Consider the following 26,680-nt stretch of genomic DNA (forward strand, 5'->3'; position numbering starts at 1 on the left):
ACACGCTTCTCTCCCATCACTTTTCAGCTTAACCGTGGCTACTGTTCCCCCTGGGATCACTGGATCGGTGGCAGTGCGGCTTGCGTTGATGCTTTCGAATACAAATAAAACAGTACAGCAGTAGGGAATAATATAAATAACTATTGCACAATGCAAAGCGCATTACAGATTTAAAAGATAATAAAGTTTAATGAAGGTGGTCTCGGAGCTGTGCAGACACACAACTCACCGCTACTCGGCTCCTTGTATTGGTCCTTGTAATTCCCACTATATTTTGCAAGCGATCTCCCGTTCAGATGTTTATTGGACGGAAACGTTGACGTGGCGACTGAGGACTGTACAGTTTGGCAAGCGTTTGAGGACCGTGCGGTTTGTCCCAGCAGGTTGCGACGGCACTCGCCGTCCTGACGGGTCTGTGGGTAATTCCCCCAACCCCCCCCCCCCCCCCCCTCCTTCACATGGGAACACATCATGGTTACTCTGCTTCAGGCTGGATATAGCCCTAAAGGACGAGCTATTTGCAGGCTGGAGTGAAACGCGAGTGCGAGTGCGAGTGCCGACGAGGAGGGGCGGCGTGGCTGCCGTGTGGACCGGCGTGGTGCTTCCCCGCCATAAACTAGACAGCTCACAATATACTCACACAGTCATCACACACAAGTCATTAGACGTGCTTGAGGAAACGCGTCACAGCTCTGACGTACCGAAGGACCTCACATTGTCCTCTTTACCCAAGAACGGCACTAGCGACCTCCATCATTAGTGTTCGGGTTTAATTAAAAAAGGGGCTGCAATTAGCTGTGAAGAACATCAGTTTCAAAGAAAGAGCACAGAAACATCACCAAACGGACTGGTCCACGTTACCTGCAGGGTCACTGATTCTATAACGCTCTAAAACAGAATGACACAAATAATTGTGACAGACGCTATATTTCCTGATAGAAGCCAAGTGGGAGGTGATAAAATGTTTGTATTACAAATAGCAGTTAGCAGCTCTCTCTCTCTCTCTCTCTCTCTCTCTCTCTCTCTCTCTCTCTCTCACACAGCGTACCAGCTCCGTGTATGCCAGGCGCCTCCACCTGTCGTCAACGCCGAGATCCTTGCTGATGATGACGAGCTGGACATTGGTAAACAGGCATTTGTTTCACACGTCTCTTGTCATATTCGCACACGGCCAGTATCCGACCTCTCCGCCCGACACCCGCCGCCGAGCAGGTGTCCCTCTGGCCTCCCTGCGGCCAGTAACACCCGTCGGACATTCAGATCCCCTTTCCTGTCAACCCTAGAGCCTTTGATGGCTTGGGTTTATCCACCTTCCTGTTCTTATGAGAAGTCAAGCTTAATTAGCTGATGAGCAGGGAGCCAAGCTCGTGTGTGTGTGTGTGTAATCGCCCAACAGGAGACATCATCAGGTATCGCTGTCGGCCTGGCTTCACACTGGTGGGCAGCGAGATCCTGACCTGTAAGCTGCTCGAGAGGCTACAGATGGACGGCCCGCCTCCCGTGTGTCAAGGTGAGCTCAGCAGCTTGTCCCGCACGCATCCTCGCATCCTCGTCCATCGCCGCGATCGTCTTGTTAATGTCCTGCGTCGTGGGTCCTGCTGGCAGCCGTTAAGCCTTTTAAGGCCTTTAGGTTCAGATGTGACAGGTTTATGATGCTTTAGCAGCGTACGCTTAATGGGAAGTTTGGTGTGTAATAGCGGATTTAGCAGTGATGAAAGCATTTTTCCGTTTTACCAAAAAGAATCGTTCACACCTGTGGATTCTGTGCACACTGTGAAAGTCTGTTGTTTTTTTCTGACTTTCTTCACAGTGCAGTGTCCTGACAGCAAGGTCCTGTTTGACTCAATGGGGGTGATCCTGAGTCCAGGCTATCCGGATACTTACCCCAACCTGCAGATGTGCTCCTGGATGATGAGTGTGGAGAAAGGCTACAACATCACCCTGCACTTTGAGTTCTTCCAGACCGAGAAGGACTTTGACATCCTGGAGATCTTTGACGGTATATACACGTGTCTCCTGAAGTTACCCCATTCCCCTTTAAAATGGGTCTTTTTTTTTCACCAGCAACGCACGGTGATCGTAACTTAATCCTCTGTGATGGGTAATTCTGTAAAATAAGTTGAGGGTTTAATTTTTTAAATCCTTTCCCTGATGAACAGGAGAGGGTATTAAAATAAATAAAATAAAATAAATTAAAATAATTCTTTCCATATCTCGTGATGAGGCTCATGAGATGCACTAGACATCAAGGACTCCGCTGGACTAATTGATGACTGAAATTGATTATCAAGATATTTATTATTCCAAAATGCATTTAGAATGTCATTAGGCAGTAATTACTTAAGTGTGCACTATTAGCAAATTACCCTATTACTCATCATTGATTGGAAGCTCATTAGATGCCCATGGCATTTGCAAGACTCCTGTGAACTAGAGTGACGCTCCGTCCAGCGCTGTCCTTGTCGTGCTAGCGGTAGCTGCAGGGCTTCACAAGGGCCGTGACTCGAATGCACTTTCTTTTCTTTCTTTCTTTCTTTTTCTGAAGTTTTAGAGGTTATTCTTTTTTGACCTGCGCCACGTCTCACTCGGACAGCGCCAGTCAGATACGGTTATTGTGGAGGTTTTCAGTAGCTTTGAAGTTGTGATGTTGCATTACAATGTTTACGTGTGTCAAGAATCACCACAAATTAAATGAAATGACTTTGGCTTGGAGTGCTTTAAAGAAACACTTTCAGTGTGCTTACGTGGCATATAATGAGGGCAGTAAAGGGAATTCAGCTTTATGCATGTGTGTTACTGATGAGAGTAATCCAGTCCTGTTGAAGTCCCAGGAAAACAGAAGCTGTAAAATATTTCAAAAGTTTGAAACGAGTACACCAGCTTTGAACCTTATATTAATCAGAAAAATCTAAAGACCTGCAAAATTGACTAAAAGCTAAAACGAGATAGAGATTTGATCAAACTCTGCTCAAAAACCAGTTCAATTTGCTAACGCTATCTGGTACAATCTTTGTGCATAAGGTCTTGGCATATCACTTTGACATCCTCGTGTCATGCTGACATCACCATGTCTCAGGCCTCTCAGGCTGCTTTGCCTTTGAGTAGAATTAAAACCAGGAATTGTTCCGCAAATGTTCCAGTTACGTATTTACGTCCCTTGGGTTTTTAACTGTAGCCATGGTAACTGGTAGGCTTGTGGAAGGAGGCAGGACCTGGGGTCTCTTTCAGTGTTACGGCGTCCCTTTAACAACTCGCTTCACGGCTGCAGAAGAAGCGTGAAAGCAGGATGCTAGTGGAGATAGCGGGATCAAAGGGGGAGCGGTCGCTGCGCACAGATCTGTTTGATCCCCTCCGTCGGTGGGTTCTTGTCCTCAGGGCCCAGCAGCTATAGCCAGAGTCTGGCCGTGCTCAGCGGAGACCTGGCCGTGCCCTTTAGCCTGACGACCACAGGACACCAGCTCTTCCTCCGCTGGTCGGCCGACCACGGCACCAACAGGAGGGGCTTCCGCATCACGTACGTGGGTGAGTATCAAAGTATGTATCCCCTTCCCGACCGAACGACTTCTGAGTGATTTTGTGTCGATGGCATTTGTACTTACTGTCGTGCGTCGGTCTGTCTGTCCCAACCATACCGTGATGTCTCGCTGTTAAATGTTTTTGCTTGTGGATGTTTCAGGAGAATAATAGTCTGTAAAGATCTAACTGATGCTACAGCTATAACGCATGTGATGTGTACATACAGTCACATGACACGCCCTAAATTCTAACAATAAACAATTCTGTGCCAAATATGTGTGTGTGTGTGTTTGTGAGAGCGAGAGAGAGAGAGAGAGAGATAACAAAGGACACTACAGTACCATAAATGTCTATGCTGTTCCTGTATGTTGCTGACGGCCTGTGCGTCCACCTGTAGCAATGTACTGCAGTACCCCAGACTCCCCTCAGCATGGCTTTGTGGTTAGCCAAACGGGCGGCCACGTCAACAGCGTGGTCCGTTGGGCGTGCGACCGGGGCTACAGGCTCATTGGCAAAAGCATGGCCGTCTGCAGAAGGGCCGAGTTCGGCTACCTGGCCTGGGACTCTTCCGTGCCAGCCTGTCAAGGTAGGAGCCAGCACCACTCAAGCTGACCACGTCCTCTAGCAGGACTAATGCTGCTAGCATTCGGACTATTCTCACTTCACTTGCATCGTCAGTGGGCATTACTGCCATTATTGAAATGTTACCGTGTGATATGTAAAGGAAAGCCTTTTCCCTGCTCTAAACTGCCTTTGACGGACATCTTCCTCAGGGCTGTCACTTAAGTGATCTGGATTTAAAACACTGATGAATACTATGAATGAGCACAGCTATGCTAGCTGCATTCCAAACTGTCTGAAACGTTGGTGCCCTTTTTCCAGAATAGACAATGTCCAGATTGGAGGATTTATCCTGGCTGGCTACTCATTTCAGAAATAGGTTATGTCAAGTGGCACCGGCATAGAGCTTGTCTTTGTTTATTCTAATTAAAGAACAAAAGACTATATGAGTGCCATAGTTGCTTGATTTATTTGATTGCATTTTTACTGCTCATTAATTGTACTTCCCATTATGTTGCACAGTCTTATTGATGATCCTCCATGTCTGTTTCTTTTCCCCAAGCTTAGAAAAAACCCATCGCGTTAGCTGATCGTGACCCCGTGCTGTCTAGGTAATGTGAAGGGCCTGCCCAGGATGGTCGTAGTGACCTTTACATGAAGGTGCCCGGTGTCAGGGTGAGCCCAGTCCCCCGGGTGGCCCCTAATGCCCTGTGGAGCCTGCCTGAAAAGTTTGGGACCGGGTCTTTCAAACATCTGAAGGGAAACTGTTGGGGAATGGTCTGATCAGACTTAACCATAGTGGAGTTGAATCAATAGCATCGACTCAGCCCTGTTCTCCTGGCCGTGAGCACGGGGTGATTCGGCTTGTTGGCCTACGTAGATTCACTGATATTTGACAGGCTAACAATTAGCAACGCAGCAATTCCCATTTTTGAATGCCAATCAGTACACTGCTACCTAATTCATAATTAAAGCCATTTAGCAGTGCAAAGAACACACGCGAACGCCTTAACTCGATGACATTACACACCTTGTAAATTGTACCTTTGTCTGTGTTTCCTGGACGCGCAGATTGCAGATGGCTGTTTTGCTGTTACGCTCATACTGTCAATGGAGACAACACAGCCAGCATAATGTTCACTGTGCTCACTCTATCTCTGTAGGTAAAACCGCTCGCTGCAGTCAGTCCTGCAGTAGTCATATGGCATTTTCACCTGTTTGGTTCTTTGAACCTAAAAACATGGAATTATGCCACTAATCCAGATTTCAAACGAGGATATTTTAGTGCAGAAAGAGGCCCGTAGTGATATTAGGAGATACCAATAGGGGTAATGATTACCAAACCTCCATTGTTATTGGAGGTAATCCTGCTGGGTGTCTTTAGATAAATAAATCTTTTTAAAAGTCTTAAGGTTTATGCAAATCAGTTTTCACCCAATTTCATCATTTGCAGTTGCAACTTTGAAGTAATTTCCGATTGCCTGCAAGCACGAACTCTTCACGCTATTTGCAGTCAGTCTCTGTGTTGGCTTGCAGCTAGCCATGCAGCATAGCTGACAGCCTCTACGTGCTTGGAGGAGCATGCAAATCACTCCGTTCTGCCCCACGTAGATGCTACTGAATCAATGTGTCTGTTCTCAGAGCAGAGACAGCCGTCTCCTTCCTGCAATGGGATCTTGGTCTCTTCACATTGTTTATTAGGCACTTTTGCTGCTGTCTGCTGGAAGACGAAGCAATAAACTCCTGATTTAGGTGGCAGGCAAATTCCACAGCTGCAATGTGGTTGATGTTTTCGGCTGTGAACTAGTGAGATGTGTTTCTGCACTACATGCGGTTCCCAGATAAACACGGAGATTCGACGAATGCCCAGTTTAACACTTTTGGGGAAACGGCAGCTGTTCTCTTGAGCTAAAACATGTGATCCAGTCTCGGCGAAGCCGGCACGGCGTACTGTTTGCCGTCGTAATCTCCGTGTTGTGACGCGCGGTGACTTGGAGTCTGCTCTTCCCCCAGCGGTGTCCTGTGGCGTGCCAGCGTCCCCCGTCAACGGAGGCGTGCTGGCGTCCGACTACTCGGCAGGCACGCGTGCCGCTTACTTCTGCAACGAGGGCTTCCGCCTCTCCTCCAAGGAGGTGACCAGCACGGTGTGCCAGGCCGATGGCACCTGGAGCAGCCACAACAAGATCCCGCGCTGCACGGGTGAGACCCCACCCCACACCACCCACCCCCCACCCCTGCTCAGTGCAGGCTGGGTGCACTCCATCAGGGCACGGTCATCTTAACGATGACTTAACAGCGTAGTCACACACTTGGGTGAAGTGATTTGGACCACGCATCGACGGTCCGGGTGATTAATCTTAGTCGGGCTAATTTAAATGTTTCGGACGGGATAAACGTTTCACTGATCCAGCTTTTCATCTGTACAGTCAGGCTGCCTCGTGATAGTTGTTTGATGTCTGGGGTTCAAAGCACTGCTCGTCACATCCTTCTCTGTGTGTCTTCCCCAGTCATGGTGTGTCCGAGTATCGGATCTTTCTCTCTGGATCACGGCAAGTGGAGGATCGTCAACGGCTCTCGCTACGAATACGGAACCAAGGTCGCCTTCAGCTGTAACCCCGGATACTACCGCCTGGGCCCTGCCCACATCCACTGCACGTCCAATGGGACATGGAGCTGGCGAAACGAGCGGCCCCGCTGCAAGAGTGAGTCGGGGCTCATCCAATAGGATCCGCCGTGTCCGCCCTGGTGTACAGTCTAGCAGCCGCTTCCTTTCAACTTATCAGTCAGCTTCGCTGGGGTGTTGTTACGGCCTGCCGACGCGGTCTGTGGGACTGTCGTCTCGGTCAGTGGAACACTGAGAGGGATCTGTACTGGCAGCTTCTCTCTGCTAACAAGCTAAACGAACGCACAGGCGAGTGTGTGATGAGTTCCCCGCATGGCCACGTACGACTCCAAATGCAGCCCATATGGTTATGTGATAATATCAGAAGCGTTCTTATCACCGTCAGGACAGCGGTTAGCGGCTGAAGTCAGTGAGCGGCTTCGCCACCCTTGTTGAAGTACTCGCTGGTGCTGGCGAAAGACAGTCAGGGGCCATTTATCAACCGTGGTACGTTATTGGCCAGGGGGTTTCCTAGTGTTGTGGGAAAAATCAAACAACCCCCCCCATCCCTTTTAAGTGGCAAGCAGATGAATGTGACTATGGAATGAAGCCAAATATTGGTACGACATCCCCATGAGGGAGATGGAACCTTGAACCGTCACACACCTTATCACGCGCGTTATCCGAGACGCAACCCTGCTCCGAGGCCGGGAAGGAGCCACGTTTCTCCGTAACGACGGTTATCCAAAGGAAAGATGACGAGTCAGTGTGCTGCGAGATAACGGCTCCTCTGTAGCTCACCGGCTCCAGCGCCGAGGGCAGTGAGAAGCTCATATATTTATGTCAGGACCGCACACGGCGTATATATCTTCACACCTCAATACACAGGCTTGTTTTTCGATCTGTGATACAGTGCGCTTGGGCAGGACTTGTGGAAGCTCGCTTTTTCCAAAGCCAATAAACCAAGGTGTTATCAAGATTAGTCATTTTGGCAGCCTGCTGAGATGTTTTTTTTTTTTTGTGCAGTTCTTGTATCCATGATGCATGGTTTTTTTTTTTTTTTTTTTTTGTGGGGGGGATACAAAGCAGGCCATCAAATTGGGTGTAAATTACAGCTGTACCATTGACCATTTGAGGGGTATGCCAGCTCATTCCTCTCTCTCTCTGTTGCCTCCTGCTGCAGTCATTTCCTGTGGGATGCTGCCCACTCCTCCTAATGGGAAGAAAATTGGAACCCAAACGACCTTCGGCGCGACGGCCATTTTCGCCTGCGAGGTGGGCTACGTTCTGGTGGGCTCCACCGTGCGGGAGTGCCTGGCGTCGGGACTGTGGAGCGGGACCGAGACTCACTGCCTGGGTACCGGCGCAAAGTGCTCGAATCTACAGCACGAATTTTCACAACTGCGGATAAAAAAGAATGAAAATTGTTGGGAGAGCAGTTCGTGTACACGGCGGTGTCTGCCCCTGCTTTTAGTTCAGCGCCAGGAGTGTTGCTGCTCTTGGTTGAAGCCTTCCTTTTTATGATGGCTCATCTTTAGAATTACAGTTCAGTTCAGGTCAGCAAAGTTGCCCGTCACAGTTTTTAATGGTGATGTTTAATAGGGTAAATCCGGGTTTAATATGAATGGCGAAAGTGCAGATGTCAGTAAAAAGCTGATTTCAGGCTTGCAAGAGCCACAGTTGACACAAGAGGTTTGATCCGCTGAAGAAATACACGTTTACCAAGGATCTCACGACTTTGTGTAATATCGTGTCATTTACCAGAAGTAAGCATATGACTTGTATGATTCCGTCTGCGTCACAGGACGTGTAGATGATGCTCTGAATATCACAGGAGCCTCCACGACTACCACTAGTGGAGCAGAGCTGCGCTCAGAACACAGAACTTCACCTCAGAAGTAGTTGGAGCAGTTTCATGGGTTTGCACACAGCACCTCTCTTCAGCAGGACACCTGCTGTGTGATGCCTGCTTTGCCAGTGTTAAAACTGCTTTGACATTTCGAAAAGCCTCCCAAATCATTCCGGAGCGTGGCAGTCCTTCAATGCCACTGCATGTCAGAGAGGTCCGAGAGAGGGGACAAGAAATCAGCTGAAAGAGCAGGAATGGGAACCGGGCTAGAAGGAGAACGCGTCTTTTTTTTTTTTTGTGGCTTTTATTTTTGTTTTTTTTTCCCCGTGAAGCAGAAGTCCAGTCCTCCGTAGCCTCGGGTGAGGGTTTGGGTAGCGCACAGCCTCCCCTAGCATCCTAGCAGGGGTGTCAGGGGACCTCACACTGGACTTGAACCCCTGACCCCTGGCCCCACTGTCTTGTTAGAGCAGCTCAGTGCCTCTTTCTAAGCCCCCGGTCCTTAGATCTGGGCTGTTCCCGAACACCTGCCTTATGCTCAGCTTATCCTTCAGTTGAGGCTGCTTGAGTGACATCGGGGGCGGAGCCTTTGGCTGGTGGGAGGGTGAAGGGACAACGTGGGTCTCGCAGTGCATGTTTGGACAGCTGAAAATGAGGCACACTGCGGTATTGAAGGTCTGTGTGAGTGTGTGTGAGAGTGTGTGTGTGTGTGTGTGAGAGTGTGTGTGAGAGTGTGTGTGTGTGTGAGAGTGTGTGTGTGAGAGTGTGTGTGTGTGTGTGTGAGAGTGTGTGTGTGAGAGTGTGTGTGTGAGAGAGTGTGTGTGTGTGAGAGAGTGTGTGTGTGAGAGAGTGTGTGTGTGTGAGTGTGTGTGTGTGTGTGTGTGTGTGAGAGTGTGTGTGTGTGTGTGTGTGAGTGTGTGTGTGAGTGTGTGTGTGTGAGTGTGTGTGTGTGTGTGTGTGTGTGTGTGAGAGTGTGTGTGTGTGAGTGTGTGTGTGTGTGTGTGTGTGTGTGTGTGTGTGTGTGTGTGTGAGAGTGTGTGTGTGTGTGTGTGTGTGTGTGAGAGAGAGTGTGTGTGTGTGTGTGTGTGTGAGAGAGAGTGTGTGTGTGTGTGAGTGTGTGTGTGTGAGTGTGTGTGTGTGAGTGTGTGTGTGTGTGTGTGTGTGTGTGTGTGTGTGTGAGAGTGTGTGTGTGTGAGAGAGTGTGTGTGAGAGAGTGTGTGTGTGAGAGTGTGTGTGTGTGTGTGTGTGAGTGTGTGTGTGTGAGTGTGTGTGTGTGTGTGTGTGTGTGTGTGTGAGAGTGTGTGTGTGTGTGTGTGAGAGAGAGTGTGTGTGTGAGAGTGTGTGTGTGAGAGTGTGTGTGTGAGAGTGTGTGTGAGTGTGTGTGTGAGCACTTTATTCTGCTTTTTTTAATGTCGCTTCCCTTTTGCCAGCAGCAGGTGTGTCATAACTTCCAGTCAGCTGTGATTTTAGCACCTAGCGAGGAGACTATCTGCAGCGTTAGATATTTCATATGTCAGAAAGATCTACCACGTTCTTTTATGGGCGGTAGAGGACCACTGACTACCAGGCATAGTCCCGCTAGCAAATCCGCTTCACACTGGAGCTGATGATGTTATCGGGGTAATGAAGGCTGCTTGGTCACAAGTTCCAGCCTTTTCATCTCGGGAACCGGGAAACACCGCGCACCAAAGGCGCAAGACCAGTGATCAAAACACATCTTGCATGTCTCTCTCATTAAAAACGAGGTGAGGAAGAAGACTCAGGGAAAGCGTGTAGCATAAACTCTGCCTAACGACACGTTTCCCCCCTCCCAGCGGGTCACTGCGGCGACCCAGAGAGGATGGTGAACGGCCAGGTCATCGGCGAGAACTTTGGCTACCGGGACACGGTGGTGTACCAGTGCAACCCTGGCTTCCGCCTGCTGGGTTCCTCCGTGCGCATCTGCCAGCAGGACCACACGTGGTCGGGCCAGCTGCCGTCCTGCGTGCGTGAGTGCCCTCGCCGTCCCTCCGGGCTCGCTTTAGCCCCGCCCAACTCAGTCCGTGAACAGAGTGCGTCTGCCCAGGTGGGGCGGGCACTAAACCGGGTTACTTCAGTGATGCCCCTCCCCTACCGTGGCAGCTACCTACCATGGACCTCGCACGTGCACGTCTCAGGAAGTCGTTTGGCATTCCCCTCCTTCTTTGCTGTTTCCGGCGCACCTGAGCCAAGGTGTTTGAGGGGTTTAGGAACGTGGTTACTGGGATCAGGCATGGGTGGAACAGAAGAATGCCTCAGGCTTCTCGAGGAGGGGATTGAGAGTGTCTGATCCGGAGGATTAGGCTGACACGAACACAGAGTAACAGAAAGCAAGCAAACCTTTGCACACAATAAAACCAGCCAAAAATGGCAAAATCGAGTTTGGCACGGTGCGAACACACAATAGCAAATAGCGCTCAGCCCAGATCTAAATACATCTGTTAAAAAAGAACAACACTTCCATGTAAAATTGCTCTCACCTGTTTGCTAACTTTTGTATTATGTGTTTATTATGTCATATGTAGCTTTTAGGGCTAAAACTGCCAAAAATGTATTATTATTATTATTATATGATGTCACCAGAGTGCCATGATGTCTGGGGACGTGGTGTCCTTTCATGTTGCCGTGGTGCCTGCTGATTGTCTTGCTTTGTCTCGACCAGCCGTGAGCTGTGGCCACCCTGGCAGCCCGATCTACGGGCGCACGGCAGGCGACGGCTTCAACCTGAACGACGTGGTTACCTTCCTCTGCAACAGCGGCTACGTGCTGGAGGGTCCGTCACAGGCCCAGTGTCAGGCCGACCGCGTCTGGAGCCAGCAGCCACCCACCTGCAGAGGTAGCGGTCGTCGCCAACGTTTCCTTTGGGGCTGGACCGATCCATTTCAGGGGCCAAAGGGGTCATTTAGGAAATCATGGGACTGGCTTGTGAGTTTGTACCCCTGTGCCTCGGGAGATAAGATGGACCTTTTCAGCTTCTGCGTAGTCACCTGCATGTACCCGTGGGTCTGGCCATTCAAAGTGCGCTCAACCGAGGCTCTTTAGAGACCGCCTCCAACATGCCTACAGTGTGGCACGCACATTCCGAGAGTGTGGAGGAGGATTTGCGATCACAGCAGGTGATCCTCATTAAATTGAACTTGATAACTCGATACCGATTCAGTGCGGTATTTTGTCACGTTTAAAAAGCCAGCCAGTCCCATAGTTCAAACTCAATTCTGTTTAAAGTGGGATTTATGCAGACTTTTCGCAATAGCTGACAACAGATGGAAGTTCTAACTTGCACTTAAACAGCAGCGTAGCGATCCAGTAATCCAGGTGGCAATGCAAACACACATTAAACACCAAAAGGCAGCCGTGAATCACTGGGCTATTTCAGACCCATTGATAGCAGCGTTGATGACGGTTTCTTCATAATGCACACCCCACTGTGTTTGGGACTGACACGCTGGCTTTTGTGTTTCCTTGCTGTTTTCCCAGTGGTTAATTGCTCGGATCCAGGGATACCTGCCAATTCTATACGGAAGAGCAAAATCGAGTTTGGGAACTTCACCTTCGGAACAGTGGTGTCGTACGACTGCAACCCTGGATATCACCTCTTTGGGGCAGCGGTTCTGACCTGCCAGCCAGTGGGTTACTGGGATAGGCCGTTACCGGAATGCGTTGGTACGCTTCCGTTCCTCTACTCTTCCGACGCCACCTTCTCACGTTGTCTTCCTTAAAGTGACCTGTAGCCTCAGCAGGTCAGTTTGGGCCCAAACCCAAACTTGTGGACTGAAGGCGTAAGGATCTGTGGTGATTCAGCGGTTATGGTAACACGTGTAGTAGAGAACATTGTTTTATTTTTCATTTTGGTTTTGTTTTGTGAGGAAGATTTATTTAAAAATGTAAATGTACAACAGAATAACATAAAACTTAACTTTTATTTATATTTGCATAATTTTATGGCATGCATCACCAAACTGGGAGCACTGTGATTTTAAAGTGAAGGTTTTGTCAGCGGCGCTGTTAGCCTGCGCAGTCTACCCAGCAGCTGTCCATCATAGCCCTGTGACTCAGATTACTACTGTAAGCACTTGGAGTTTGGTGCACGTCTTGCTCCTATAGTGCTGCTTTTAGGCTAGAAAACTCCAAAGCTATTTAAAGCTCACAGACTCGCATGCTGAATTTTATTCCATTGTAGGCAAAAAAAGAAGAAAATCACTGTAAATCTTTGTTTTTTTTTTCTTTTCTCTTTCTGCAGTGAGTGTGTGGTTGGCAGCTGGACCCATGCCCACAGTTTACCGGGGGATGTTTACCTCATTTGCATGCAAGGCACTAATTGCCTGTGGTTAATTGTTTGCCCCGCCCCCTCGCCCCTAATTGCTGGCGTTCCCTCTCTCTCTGGCTTCATGTCGGTTATTCACGGAAGGGGGAAGGTTTGAAGGGGGAAGGGTTCCACAGATGAGGCTAATAAGCTTCCTAATTATGGTAGCCACCGGAGGCCTGGTGAAAAATAGCAGCAAAAATGTTATTGGTCACTAAGGTCTCCCAGTCTGAGTAAATAAAGCGAAAATGAGAAACTGTACAAAATGACCAGTGAAAACCTTTATGGAACAATACAAGCACAAGAGGGCAGCATGAAGGCACGGTGCGGGTGACCGAGCCCACTCTGCTGACCTCTGACCCCCTTCTGCCCTGTCTTTCAGAGGTCGAGTGCGGCCACCCCGGTGTTCCGCCCCACGGAGTCCTAACCGGAGACAAGTTCACCTTCGGCGCCACCGTGCGGTACTCCTGCACCGGAGGCCGGGAGCTGATTGGAGACTCCGGCCGCAACTGCCAGCTCAGCGGCCAGTGGAGTGGCTCGCTGCCCCACTGCTCAGGTCAGGGGCCGCCCTGGAGTGCTGGAGGGAGCGTGCGGTATGGCTGGTGTTATCGAGGACAGCAAGGCAGGCATTGTTGTGGGGGGCAGTGGTCTTAGACGTGGACGTGGTCACACCAGGGGCCCGACTCATTTTGGTGGTAAAGATAAGAAATTGTGCTGCCTGGCTTTTCTTTTGAGCCATTTTATCACTTTACTCTGCCTGGATATAGAGGCCTGTGACATTAAAGGGAGAGAGAGAGAACACAGGAGGGGTGATAGAAACGTGAAATGCTTATAGCTGCATACAACAGCATTCAGCTTCCCTGTGCAACCTGGCCCATTCTGTATTGTTGGCCTTTGGTGTTGTAATTAAATCCTTTTGAGTAATGACTCCTGCCTGTGTGTGTGTAGTGTTATCCCTCACAGACCATTCATCTAATTGATAGACCGTCACTAATTCCAGCCTCAGCTCGCCCCGATTCACACTCGCTTTAATGACAGAGACTGTAAAAACCCCATTTGCTTTCACAAGCTGGTGTCTCCTTCCTCCCTCCCTACCTAACTCCATCCGTCTTTCCCTCAATCCATCTCTCTCTCCCTCTCTCCCCCTCTGTCCCCATCCACCTGCTTCCCCTCAACTCGCATCTGCCGTGTCCGACCCCGTAACCAGAAGCACTTCATCTATTCCGCCCCCCTGTCAAGCTTCGACAGCCCCCCCCCCCCCCCAAACCCAAACCCAAACCCAAACCCAAAGTTGCTCGGCTGGGTTGGAGAGGCAGAACGAAACACCCACCGCCAGCACATGTACTTAAGAGCTGCACACATGCAGGCCTCTCTCTCTCTCTCTCTCTCTCTCTCTCTCTCTCTCTCTCTCTCTCTCTCTCCCTCTCTCTCTCTCTCTCCCCCCTCTCTCTCTCTCCCTCTCTCTCTCTCTCTCCCTCTCTCTCTCTCTCTCTCTCTCTCTCTCTCTCTCTCCTCTCTCCTCTCTCTCTCTCTCTCTCTCTCTCTCTCTCTCTCCCCCCTCTCTCTCTCTCTCTCTCTCTCTCTCTCTCTCTCTCTCTCTCTCTCCCTCTCTCTCTCTCTCTCCCCCCTCTCTCTCTCTCCCTCTCTCTCTCTCTCCCCCCTCTCTCTCTCTCTCTCTCTCTCTCTCTCTCTCTCTCTCTCTCTCTCCCTCTCTCTCTCTCTCTCTCTCCACCCCTACCTCCTTCACACCCTTTGTGTCCTCTGCTTCTCTGTGAGCTCTGCGTGGGAAACACTCTCATATTCTGTGTGAACGTCTCCAGCCTGACAGTCCCGGTTTGATCTCCAGGCTCTCAGTCCGCTGGATCTCCGTGACTTTTTTCTGCCCAGCACGCGTTTCCTTTTCTCCTGCTCACATTTTCACCTGGGCTTCCGAACGCCGCCTGCAGCCGACTGGAACATACCAATCGCGGGCTGCAAATATTGAACGACGCTGCCTTACGCCCAGGTACTGTTTACTTCTGGCTCCGGTTTAAAACCCACTCTATCCTGCCAAGAGCTCGCTGGCTTTGGCCAGCACCGAGGTTCCTGGACTTGGAAAATACGCTGAAAGCTAAACGCTTTTACCATGAGCTGCGTCCGCAGCTCCACCATGCTTCGCTCCTAAATCAAAATACTTGGCAACCTGAATTGCGCGTGGACAGAACGCCAATATTTGCAGTGCGGCACAAGGAAGTGAGCAGAGGAAGCCGGATCGATATTTTCTCGCGTGCCCGTGTTAGCACTGCTCCCCTGATCGGGGTGTGGATGGCACTTCAGAGAAGCCACGGCGACCCAGCCGGAAACTGGCACAGCTGTAACACGGCTCTGCACTGCGACGTGACCGCCCGGCCGCGGATCAGAGCAGGGCCCGGTTGGCTGCTCCGCACACAGACAGCTGCTGGACGGCCTCCCCCTTCCCGGCTACTTCCGGTCGGGTCCAGTGCGCTCAGCTCTGGCAGAGCCTCGGACCAGACGACAGCACACGTCACGTCTTCCTTCACGGCCTCCTGGCCTCCTCCTCCACACCCATGCCCCACGATCCCGCTCATCGTCCCACCTGCCACTGCGTCCCAGAGTTCTCACAGACTGAAAAAAACAGCTCATTTCTCACCCGTGGCCCCGTCGAGGGGCGGAGGAACGTGCTTCGACGTGTTTATATTATTCCACTTATTTGCGATGGAAGCCCGGACTCGCCCGAAGACGAGAGTGATCCGGCTGCGTCCGTGCAGGAGATGCCCGTAGCTGCTTTTAATCGCCAGCTAAATTCCTCTTCTGGGTCTGAGGCGCACGATCCTATCTGGAGCATAGCTTGAGCCTAGCGTGAGCACATATCGAGCCTCGGGTACCCATACGTGTAATTAAAGAGGACTCCATCAGGGTCAGGGCAAGCGTCTTCCACGGCTTGCTCTGCCATTGAATCGATGCGGTCTGAGATGACCCCTGGCCACAACTGGCAAGTTCATGCTTCACGGAGATGATGTATGCTAATCCTTTATGGTATCAAGCTCCAGGGTGATAACATGGTGATAGCCCTGTAGATCCCTCTAACTGCATGATTTATAACTGGGTAAATGATTTATAACTTTTTTGGGGGGGGGCAGGTGTCAGTGTTCTGCTAAATCTCCCTGTCCAATAATAATGACTAAATGACTAATAATTACTAAATGGTTTACTGCTTTGCCGTGGAACTACACGTCAGGAAACCGCAGAGGAACCGCACGCCATCCCTTTAAGGCTGGAGGGAAGTTAGCGTTCATTCCCTAGTTACGCCGAGTAATTACACTGGTACCCTCAGAGTAAGGGGTGAACCACATGACTAAAGTACCTTCCTTCCCCGGTTCTCCCGTAGCAGGGAGAACAGGCAGGGCCCTCCCCTGGGATTCCCACCCGCCACCGACCCCGGCGTTCCGCCGTCTCAGATCAGGTCTCTATCCAGTGAGTGAGTGGCAGTGCAGAAGGACTCAGGGAGCTGTGGGGTGCAGGTCTGCCCGGGGCTGGCTGGACTTGGCCCGCACTTATTAACCTTCCGATAGATCAGACACTACTGCTTCTTAGCCACAGGGAAGTGCGGGAATGGCAGCAGAGAGGGAGACAGGAATGTTCATCATATGACGAATGTTATTTTTGTGTGTGTGTGTGTGTGTGTGTGTGTGCAGGGGAGATGGCAGGTGAGTGTGGTGATCCCGGTACACCTGCACACGCCACAAGGGAGGAGGGGACCTTTCAGCTGCGGCCCAAAGTGCGTTTCACCTGCGCCCCGGGGCACACGCTCTACGGCTCCGCCGAGCGCATCTGCTTCCCCAACGGCACGTGGTCAGGACGCCAACCCACCTGCAAACGTAAGTCCAGCCCCAACACACCAGCGGACATGCACACACTCGCACATCAAAAGCACGCATCCCCAACGCACACATCCCCAACGCACACACACCTGCAACCCACACATCCACAGTGCACACTCCCACAGTGCACACACACCCACAACCCACACACCCAGAGGAATCTTCTCTCACTAAACCGATACTTGTGTGAGTGAGCATGCTACAGTGTCCAGCTGCAGAGAAGGTACCCCATGGTCCTCCCTGATCTGAAGGCAGGGGGACAGTCAGGAGGGTCTGGACAGTTGCTTTCTGCAAAGAAACCTTTCAGCGCAAAACCCCGTTCATGGGCTCTGCGGGGCAGCTGGTTATCACCCGGGCTGCGTTCTAAATCTGATTTGCACTTTGTTAGCTCTTTGCACCCCCGAGACTCTGTCCAGCCTAAATAGTTGAGCTCTCTCTCTCTCGCACTCTCTCTCTCTCTCTCGCTCTCGCTCGCTCTCTCTCTTTTTTTCTTTTCTTTTTTTACTTTGATCTAACAGCTTGTCTCGCATTAAATCCCATCATGCCGCAGGAAACATGCGGGCCCTCGGGAGTGCAGGCGGCCCCCGCACTTTAACCCTGCAGAGTCCGTGTGCCCTTCGCTCTCCTGCCACAGAGAGCAAAGCCGAGATCTACGCCGCCTTTTTAGCCCAATTGAAATATCTTACATTTATTTTTAAAGAACGCGGCGAATGCCGTAGTCATCCTCAGTGCGAAACCGTGCTTCCCAAGTCTGGAAAGCAAAACTGCATATGGACAAAGCAGCCAAATGGTGCCCCCTAAGTGGCCTGACCAGTCTCAGGCGTTCCAGTGTTCTGGGGCTGCTTTGATCAATCGTGACACTGACACGATATAACGAGCATAAATAATTACTGGCCGTTGGAATGCAGGCCAATCTTTAGTTCTGTCACATTAACAGAGATCTATTACAGGGCAATTCACGCTGGCCATATAATCATTTGTTCATATCAGGCAGCCCTATTTGGGAAGTTAATTTAGATTCTGTTTTGTATAATGTTTTTTATTGTCTGTGTATACTAAAGGCTCTTAAAACCATCTCTCAAGAATTTGATCAATATTTCTCATGAAGCTTTTGTTTGGCTCAAAAGGAAACAACCATTTGCAGTAATTGCAGTAAATGCAGAACCTGTCACTGCAGAATGTGTCGCTGGTCCGTTATTGCTGCACTGAGCACCGATGACCTCCAGCTCTCACTCGTCTTCGCTCTACCCTTTCCCTTCTTTCTTCTTCCTCTTCTGCTCTTACTCTTTTAATCTCTCTCTCCCGTTCTGTGTTTCCTTTCTCTCATTTGATCTTTTTAATCTTCTCTTATTGTACCTTTACTGTCCCTCTCCCTTCATCCCTCCCTCCCTCTCTCTCCCTCTCTCTCTCTCTCTCTCTCTCTCTCTCTCCTTTTATCCCTCTCCTTCCCCCTCCCCCGCCCACTGCAGCGGTCCAGTGCGGTAACCCCGGCGGTCCCGCCAACGGCCGCGTCTCCCGTCTGGACGGCACCGCCTTCTCCCACTCGGTCTCCTATAGCTGCGCCGATGGCTACCGGCTCGCGGGCTCCCCCTCGCGGGTGTGCCTAGCCAACGGCACCTGGTCCGGCACGGAGCCCAACTGCACCCGTAAGCCAGACCCCCACACGCCCATCCGAGCGCGCGTGAGCCTCCTCTCCCGCCTCTCCGTTTCCCAGGCTGTGCCTCTCCCCTCCGCCCTGACCCTCCTGTGATTGCATCCGTGGAAGAAACGCTGCCAAAGCTAGCGCCGGAGCCTTCCCGGAGCCTTCCCGGCGCCTTCCCGGAGTGCTCCGCAAGCATTCCCGCCGGGCTGGTAGCTTGATTGTAATTAGACAGCCTCTACAGTGCGCCGGCACTCATGGCGGTGTGCAGAGGCCAGCCGCACCTTCCCTCGCCAGAAATCTCATTAATATAAAGAGATTTGTTTGCCGGCTTCGGCTGCATAACGGCAGCACAGACCGACTCAGGTGATCAATCTCTGACTGACGAATAATGTGAGATTGATGTCGGCACAGAGACAAAGTAATGAGAGGGGGTGTAACGGAGCAAAGTGTGGCTATGGTGAATTTCAATAGGCCTCTTCACTGCCATTAGCGGATGCATGTGCCCCCATGATGCAATGCAGTTCGTTAATGGATGAAGTCAAGAGATTAGCACCAGACCGGAGCCAGTGGTAACGAGGCACAGAGAGGCGTCACTAATGGACTTCATTAGGCAACGGAACAGATAGGCGCCCGAGCCAGCGGTGGTGCCCTCTGCTGCCTGGGAGGCCCATGATACGAATGGTATAAAGACTTATTATACTGAAGATGGTGCTGCAACCGTTAAGGAGTAGTTTAGCAGGATATGGCAACCCGTGCAGGCCAAAAGAAACATGGGGCTTGAAGGAGATGCTCACATTTAAGACTGACCACACTCCAGAGTTTACTCTTCGGGTTCAAGTGGCATGTGAAAGTTCTGAAGAATGACACGAGTCATTTGCTGAGGTGTGAGATCGGTGTGCTCATGAGTTGGCGCTGCTGCTGGCCGTTAGCGTGGGAGAGCACAGTCTGTTCTGCTCTGGGCATCTGCGAAGCATTCGAGTGACTGATCGCTTCAAACGGTGTGTCAGCCAGCAAAAGGCATCCGGGCCTGGTACGCAGTCATAATTGCAGCTATTAATTATTGATTAGCATTTAACCAATTAGTTTTATGTACATGTGTTGCTTTTTCAGCAAGGCTGCATGTGGGTTTAAGGAAACAGATGGGTTTATTATCAAAATGGCTATGAAAGTTTGCGCCTACAAATATGTGAATAATATGACGAGAGAGGCTATGTGGAGGATATTATTAATAAATGAACGTAGGGAATGCCATCAAGTCATTAAAGAGTGATGGAGAGAAGAGAGAGAGAGAATGGAGAGAGAGAGAGAGAGAGAGAAAGGGTGGGCTGAGAGACCCTCGTCACATCGCTCGGCGTAGCCTTTAGGATGTGAGATGACAGGAACATGAATGAACTCTTCTGCGCTCGGTCCTCGTTATCGCTAATTGACCATTTGATCAATCGGAAGCAGCCAGCATTTACAGCAAGCGACCCCCAAGTGGACCACCCGCCGCTGCCAACCCCACCTGCCGCCGCCCCGCCTAATCCTGGACGCCTCCGCTGTTAAGGCGAGTGAGCAGATATTTGCGCTGTGTTATCACAAGCCCAGCCGGATCCGGCCCGTAATTCCGTCGCACACTCGCGTCTGGTGCGGCTAATGTCGTATAAACGCTCACGCTAACGGAGTGGTGTGGACGAGGATCGGCCAGCAGCTTGGCACAGATGACGACATGCAGGAAGTGCTCAGTCCATAGAGATCTGCTAAACCCCTGACAAACCCCTCCTCGCTGTTCTTAAGGCTATGTGGTCAGGCTGGCAATGGAAGCTTTGTTTTGACTTGAATGATACCCTGTTGATACCCTGTTAATGATAGTTGGGTATCTTCCTAGTAGTCCTGGTTAGAGTGCTGGATATGGTCCATGTTTGAGGTCATGTTTGCACCAGAAGACAGACAAACAGAAGTCTATAAATGATCCATCATACAAATGAGGGTATGAGTTTTAGTATCACAGTCTTGCCCATGTTTGAGGTTGAAGAGTTTCTGTGGGTTTTTGCCGGTGTATGACCCCTCACGTCCATCCTTGTCTGACAGTGATCAGCTGCGGTGACCCCGGCGTCCCGGCCAACGGCCTGCGCTTCGGCGAGCTCTTCACTGTGGGCCAGAACGTCAGCTACGCCTGCCAGCCGGGCTACCTGATGGAGAACGGGAGCAGCAGCACACGCACCTGCACCCAGAATGGCACCTGGAGCGGACACCTGTCCACCTGCGAAGGTATCTGTTGCGCGGTTTGTTCCTGGGCGTGTACGCGCGGGCCCGTGAGCCAACCCGCCGTGTCGGCTTCTGAAAAGTTCCGAAATGAGAGCTAACGGGCGCCGCCAGGACAGCTGGGATTGAGAGCGTCAGAGAGCAACAGCTTCTCTCTGCCTTTCCCGCACAGAGAGGCAAACCCAGGAGGAGTAAGGGCATCGGGGGGGATTCTCTGAATAACTGACAGCACCTCCTTTGTCTGGTCCCAGCACCTTCTCGTTTAAATGGCCGATAACTACCCATGCTCTTTAGTCACGGAGCGTATCCCAGTGGGTCCTCACGTTCAGCCGGGCCCCCCCTCCTCAGATCAGCCCCTCTCAGCGCTCCCCTGCGTATCACATCAAAGCTGTGCTGTGGTGCACCTCCTTTATGGACCAAAGAGAAGCAGCTTCAACCTCAGCGAGGTACCCGCTCGTAGAAATTCCGGCCGTAACCCACTAATTCTCCCGGAGCTCTCTCGGAATTAAGGCTGCGGGGTTTCCAAAAACCTATCTTTGCATTCACAGCCTATCATTTTCAGATGAAATCCGTCAATAGTTCCGACTGGCTAAATCAAGAGTAAGACCCGGTACAGGGAGTCTGGTTTGAATCACAGCTGTGCCGTATGCTGTCTGAAGCCAGAAGAGGGACCTTTTTGATTTGAGCAGTGTGGTCTTTCTCCACAATGTTGTCTTTCAAAACAGCTTTTTTTTTTTTTTTTGCCTAAGGGACATACTTTCTCTACAATGTTGCTCTTAAACTTTATTTATTGTGTTCATATATAAAGCACATTTATCTAATTAACAAATTTGCCAGCTAATAACATCATAAATAATAATAATAATAAGAAGAAGAAGAAGAAAATAGTGACAGATATAAACGAGAGTATTCAGTTGTGAGAATGCTGTGTGTTGAGTGTAGCTGGTAAAACACCATTAATATTAAATGGAAATCCTCATGACTAAATGAGGGCACAGCTGAATACAGGGACGTTTATTTAGGCAATAATCAGGCGTGGCAATCGCATCAGAAAAAAATCGCAGCTGCACACGGACAAAGGCGCTTTTGATTTAGCTCGGCTATAATAATGTTTTACTCAGGTCGTGTCAGGTTATAGAGCTGTGTAGGAATTGAATTTCTCACCAAGAACGAAGAGAAAATGGCCGTCTTCATCACAGTACATCCTGTTCGAATTCTCCTAATGAGTGGCAAGTGCAAATTGCTCTGAACTTCTGCTGTGAGCCACTCACATGGCGTGGTAATGATCGTAACGTTAACTCAATCAGGAGACTGGTGTGGGATGCGCCAATAGCTTTTAGCTGTTAAGCGGTCAGATGAGGCCAGTGTCAGGCAGCTGCATGAGGGGGACAGCCCCGCAGGCCCTCTCCCTGCCAGCCCATCAGGCAGGCTGTGCCCATCAGGCAGGCTGTGCCCACCAGGCTGCCAGCCCATCAGGCAGGCTGTGCCCATCAGGCTGTCAGCCCATCAGGTAGGCTGTGCCCATCAGGTAGGCTGTGCCCATCAGGCTGTCAGTCCATCAGGTAGGCAGGACCAGTGCCTGCTACTGGGAAGCTGCCTGAAGGCTAAGCTCTCTCTCTCTCTATCTCTCTCTTTCTTTTTTTTTTTTATCTCTGGCTCCCTCCAGACAGCCTGGCTGAGGCTTGTCAGTGTCCACTGACCTGTGTGAGATTAGACGCTGAGCTCGAAGAGCTGCTCTCCGCGCACAGAGTAGAGCCTTCACACACGCAGGCACACACACACACACACACACAGACAGACCGGCGGGCGCACAGACAGTCCATCTCTCCATACGTCGGCCTTTCTTTGTCTCTCCCTGTCCGACTTGTCCCCACAAAGAACTCACAGATCTTTGCTAGAACTCATCCTCCTGCAGATGTGCTGTCAGAAATTCCCACAAATGCCAGGGCAAACATCTCTGACGCGCCCCCCCCCCCCCCCCCACTACGGAGTTGGATGAAACGCCTAATGGGCATGTTTTTCTCCTGCAGTTTACAGACTGTGTCCATCAATCTGATGTGCATCTTTTGTCTGTTGCCCACACGCTACTTGTGTTTGGCATTATGGTTTTTGCACAGCAGGCAATGAAAATCTCTGTATTTCCATAGCGTTTAATTGGCTTTTGCAGGCTTTGTCAAGCCAATATAAAGTTTGTTCATTTCCTTATGGAATCTTTTGCTGGTTTCTTTAGTGTGTGTGCGGAGTGTGCATTGATTAATGTGTGATGGTTGCCCACCTGGGTTTGGATTTGGCAGAGAGGAGCATGTCCAGCAATGCTGAGGTGCTGCCGATCAGCAAGAAGTGCAGTTATGTTGACACGCTAAGCATGACACGTGCCAAGTGCAGTCTACACACACGCATTCTCTCACATGTCCCCTCTCGCTCACAAAAGCATATGTTCATGCGTACAAACACACGCACTCTCTCACTCACTCACACACACACTCACTCACATACACACTCACTCACTCACACACACACACACACACACACACACACACACACACACACACACACACACACACACGCTGTTGCTCCCATTCCTCCACCGCTGGGGTCTGTGGGGTGAGATGCAGTCAGACTGCAGCTTGCTCAGCTCATCCAGTTAAGTTCACCCGGAGTTTATCTGGAGTTACCACGGCTCTGCTTTGCTACCGCCTTGTGCCAGGTCTTCGGAGCTTCTAAGTGCTCAGTTTTGTACAAAAACTGGTAACACTAGTAGCACCTTTTTACTGCTGCAGACTTGGGGATTTCCTGTTTCGGTTGCAGGCCGCATTCTGCGGTTAAAAAAAAACCCCAGACAAACCTTCCTTTAGCTAAACGTTGTACCCAGTGACGTGTCTCCCTGCAGGAATAAAGTATTTTATACAGAAATACCCTGATTTCAAGCGCTTCAAGCTCAGTTCCCAACACTGAGCTATTGGGGAGGAGTTATGAGCCTTCTCCTCTTGTTTCTCCTGCTTGGCCTGAATGACGTGTGCAGTCTGCAGCTGCACAGGCACTGCGCTTAATCTTGCTGACCAGAGAGCAGCCTGGAGTTGTTACCATGAGCAGGAGGTGCGGCTGGATCTCCTGCACACGAGGCCATGCGGGAGGCTGCTAAGCTTCCCCTGGTTCCTAACTACTCGCAGAGTGCTTTGTGCAACTCGGTCACGTCTCACTTTGTTTGCCCAGTTTTGTGTGAGGCCCATGCAGGCACTGTGTATAGACCAGTTGTCCTTTTTTTTTTTTATGGGGCGGGGGGGTTAAGTCATAAGCAGGGCCTGAGCACTTTGGTTGCGCGCCTCAAGGCTGGTCCCAGGCACCCCCCTGGATGTCTGATATTGACTGGAGCATTAGTATTCAGAGCTAAAAGCTCAGAAGGAGAGCCTTCCTCCCCCCAGCAAATCTCCTTCCCCTGAGGGGAGAAGCTCCCGGGCGAAGCTCTCAGCTGAAGCTTCCCCTGGCTCTGGAGGAGAAATGCGGTCATGTGCTTCCCAGCGTTGGGCTTAGGCCGAACTGCGTTAGCGTCAGGCTGATTGTGTTATTTGCCACAATAAGGCGAGAGGTGAGGCGAAATGATCCAGCATAAAGGAAGATGTAATTGCATCTGGAAGTGTGGCTGGAGCTGCGAAGCTCACTGACAATCATGTGCCTCAGCTCCCATGGTGCAATGGAAGGAACAGCTGTATACAATGGAGAATATGCGGCGCACTGTTGTAATTTGCTTTTTTTAAAAATTATTATTGGGACGTTCGTTCGTCAAAATAGCTCATGAATTATTCATCGGCCGTTCAAACCCAGCTGCTCCCTACGGTTTCATATCCAGCTATGTCAAAATACCAGTGGACTTGTTTTGCATCACAACCGTTCCCCCCCCCCCTCCCCTTTTCAAAATTCTTCTGCAATCTACTAATTTGCAATTCAAAACGGCGTTCCAGTCTCTGCATATGCAAATTGACAGGCGTTGATTTTGTCAATGCTAGGGCTATTAGCATGTTCAATATCACCTGTGCATAAGCATATACACACTGGAGGAAGGTGTTTGCCGTGAAAGCGCCCAGTCCAGTCAGCCCTCCATCCAGCAGCCAGTCTGCGGACCAGAGAGGGTCCCGGTACCGGAGCGCTCCACTCTCCTGCCATTGGTGCCTGTGTCTGATTTAGCACGGACATGGTCGCCTCTTAAAGTCCTTGCCCAGAGTCTCAGATGGAAGCAGTGCTGAGGAAACAGAAGGTGGATCTCTGTGGCCGTTCAGCGCCCAGCACTGAGCATCCAGCGTGGTTTAGCTGCAGGCCGTGTAGGGGAGTGCCGAGGAGCCAGGAGAAGGAAGCCAAAGGGGGAACTTTGTTGCAGCAAGAAGACACAGTTCACTGTGGCTAGAGGGCAAAAAGAACTGCTACAGAATGCATAGTCCAGACTTTCCACTTGCCTTGTATCCACATAGGACAAGTTTTGATTCGTTTCGATTGTTGAGCCTTAAGGTGCTGTGTTATACGTCCATGCTGTGAAAGGGGTACCTAAAGCTTTCTTTTGTTCTGCATTTGTTTATATTGTTAACAAGCCATATAATGTAGCTCAGTTTTTAAGAGATATATAAGGGTAAGGATTAGGGTAGGTGAAATTGTAAGGTTTAGGGATAAGGGTTAGGCTGAAGGAAAGGGTTAAGGTAAGAATTGGGGTAAGGGTTATTGTTTAAGGGTTAAGGTAAGTTTTAGGGTAAGATTTAGGGTAAGGGTTATTGTTTAAGGGTTAGGGCATGGCCCCCTCCTCCTAGACTCCTCCCTATGTTTGTTTGATGTCGTGTGTGTGTGTGTGTGTGTGTCTCGTGTGTCTCTTTGTTGCCATACCCCTCCCAAGTGTCATATCTGTCATATCTTGTTAACACATGTATTTATGGTCCTGTTTAGTTGTTAGTGTCTGTTGGTGTTTAACATGCATGCTGTTACCAGCCACTTTGTAGTGTTTAGCTCTTGCTTGTCTTGTATAGTGTTGCTGTTCATGTTTTGTTTTCAGTTTTGTTACGTGTTTAATAAACGTCTTTGTGTGTGACGCGGCTCGTCTTTGCATCCTGCCTCACCTCCCCAATGTTACATTAATGATTAGAGTAAGGGTCAGGGGATTGGTTAGGGTAAGGGTTAGGGTATTGGTTAGGGTAAGGGTATTGGTTAGGGTAAGGGTTAGGGTATCGGTTAGGGTAAGGATTAGGGTATTGGTTGGGGTAAGGGTTAGAGTATTGGTTAGGGTAAGGGTTAGGGTATCGGTTAGGGTAAGGATTAGGGTATTGGTTAGGGTATTGTAAGGGTTAGGGTATTGGTTAGGGTAAGGGTTAGGGTATTGGTTGGGGTATTGGTTAGGGTAAAGGTTAGGGTATTAGGGTATTGGTTGGGGTATTGGTTAGGGTAAAGGTTAGGGTATTAGGGTATTGGTTGGGGTATTGGTTAGGGTAAAGGTTAGGGTATTAGGGTATTGGTTGGGGTATTGGTTAGGGTTAGGGTATCGGTTAGGGTATTGGTTAGGGTTAGGGTATTGGTTGGGGTATTGGTTAGGGTAAGGGTATCCGTAAGGGTTAGGGTATCGGTTAGGGTAAGGATTAGGGTATTGGTAAGGGTTAGGGTATTGGTTACGGTATTGGTTGGGGTATTAGTTAGGGTAAAGGTTAGGGTATCAGTTAGGGTATTGGTTAGGGTAAGGGTTAGGGTATTGGTTACAGTATTGGTTGGGGTTAGGGTAAGGGTTAGAGTATTGGTTAGGGTAAGGGTTAGGGTATTGGTTAGGGTAAGGGTTAGGGTATTGGTTGGGGTAAGGGTTAGAGTATTGGTTAGGGTAAGGGTTAGGGTATCGGTTAGGGTATTGGTTAAGGTAAAGGTTAGGGTATCAGTTAGGGTATTCGTTAGGGTTAGGGTATTGGTTACAGTATTGGTTGGGGTATTGGTAAGGGTTAGGGTATTGGTTAAGGTAAAGGTTAGGGTAAGGATTAGGGGTTGATTTAGAAGAAAATGTTTACCTAAAGCTCAGGGTTTGAGTAACAGGAACAAAGTGTTGGTTAAT

The 26,680-nt window shown here is 50.1% G+C and overlaps 1 protein-coding gene across 4 annotated transcripts in view; it reads left to right on the forward strand.

Moving 5' to 3' along the window:
* csmd3a (CUB and Sushi multiple domains 3a) overlaps positions 1-26,680 on the forward strand; it is a 149,349-nt gene that overhangs the window by 104,357 nt on the left and 18,312 nt on the right. For 3 of the 4 annotated variants that reach the window (XR_014125183.1, XM_081720292.1, XM_081720293.1), the window contains exons 45-59: positions 1,044-1,124; positions 1,397-1,510; positions 1,811-1,999; positions 3,376-3,534; positions 3,914-4,102; positions 6,091-6,276; positions 6,585-6,779; positions 7,863-8,036; positions 10,340-10,513; positions 11,206-11,379; positions 12,021-12,206; positions 13,229-13,402; positions 16,542-16,724; positions 18,197-18,373; positions 20,440-20,619. Coding sequence is in view for 3 of the 4 variants with exons in the window: in XM_081720292.1 (XP_081576418.1) it covers positions 1,044-1,124; positions 1,397-1,510; positions 1,811-1,999; positions 3,376-3,534; positions 3,914-4,102; positions 6,091-6,276; positions 6,585-6,779; positions 7,863-8,036; positions 10,340-10,513; positions 11,206-11,379; positions 12,021-12,206; positions 13,229-13,402; positions 16,542-16,724; positions 18,197-18,373; positions 20,440-20,619 (2,535 nt within the window). In the remaining variant the exon portion in view is untranslated. The remainder of the gene's footprint in view (positions 1-1,043; positions 1,125-1,396; positions 1,511-1,810; positions 2,000-3,375; positions 3,535-3,913; positions 4,103-6,090; positions 6,277-6,584; positions 6,780-7,862; positions 8,037-10,339; positions 10,514-11,205; positions 11,380-12,020; positions 12,207-13,228; positions 13,403-16,541; positions 16,725-18,196; positions 18,374-20,439; positions 20,620-26,680) is intronic. The other variant, XM_035526376.2, reaches the window with a different exon arrangement.

The sequence above is a fragment of the Electrophorus electricus genome, chromosome 1 (genome assembly GCF_041902795.1).
Source record: "Electrophorus electricus isolate QZ-2024a chromosome 1, ASM4190279v1, whole genome shotgun sequence".
Lineage (NCBI taxonomy): Eukaryota > Metazoa > Chordata > Actinopteri > Gymnotiformes > Gymnotidae > Electrophorus > Electrophorus electricus.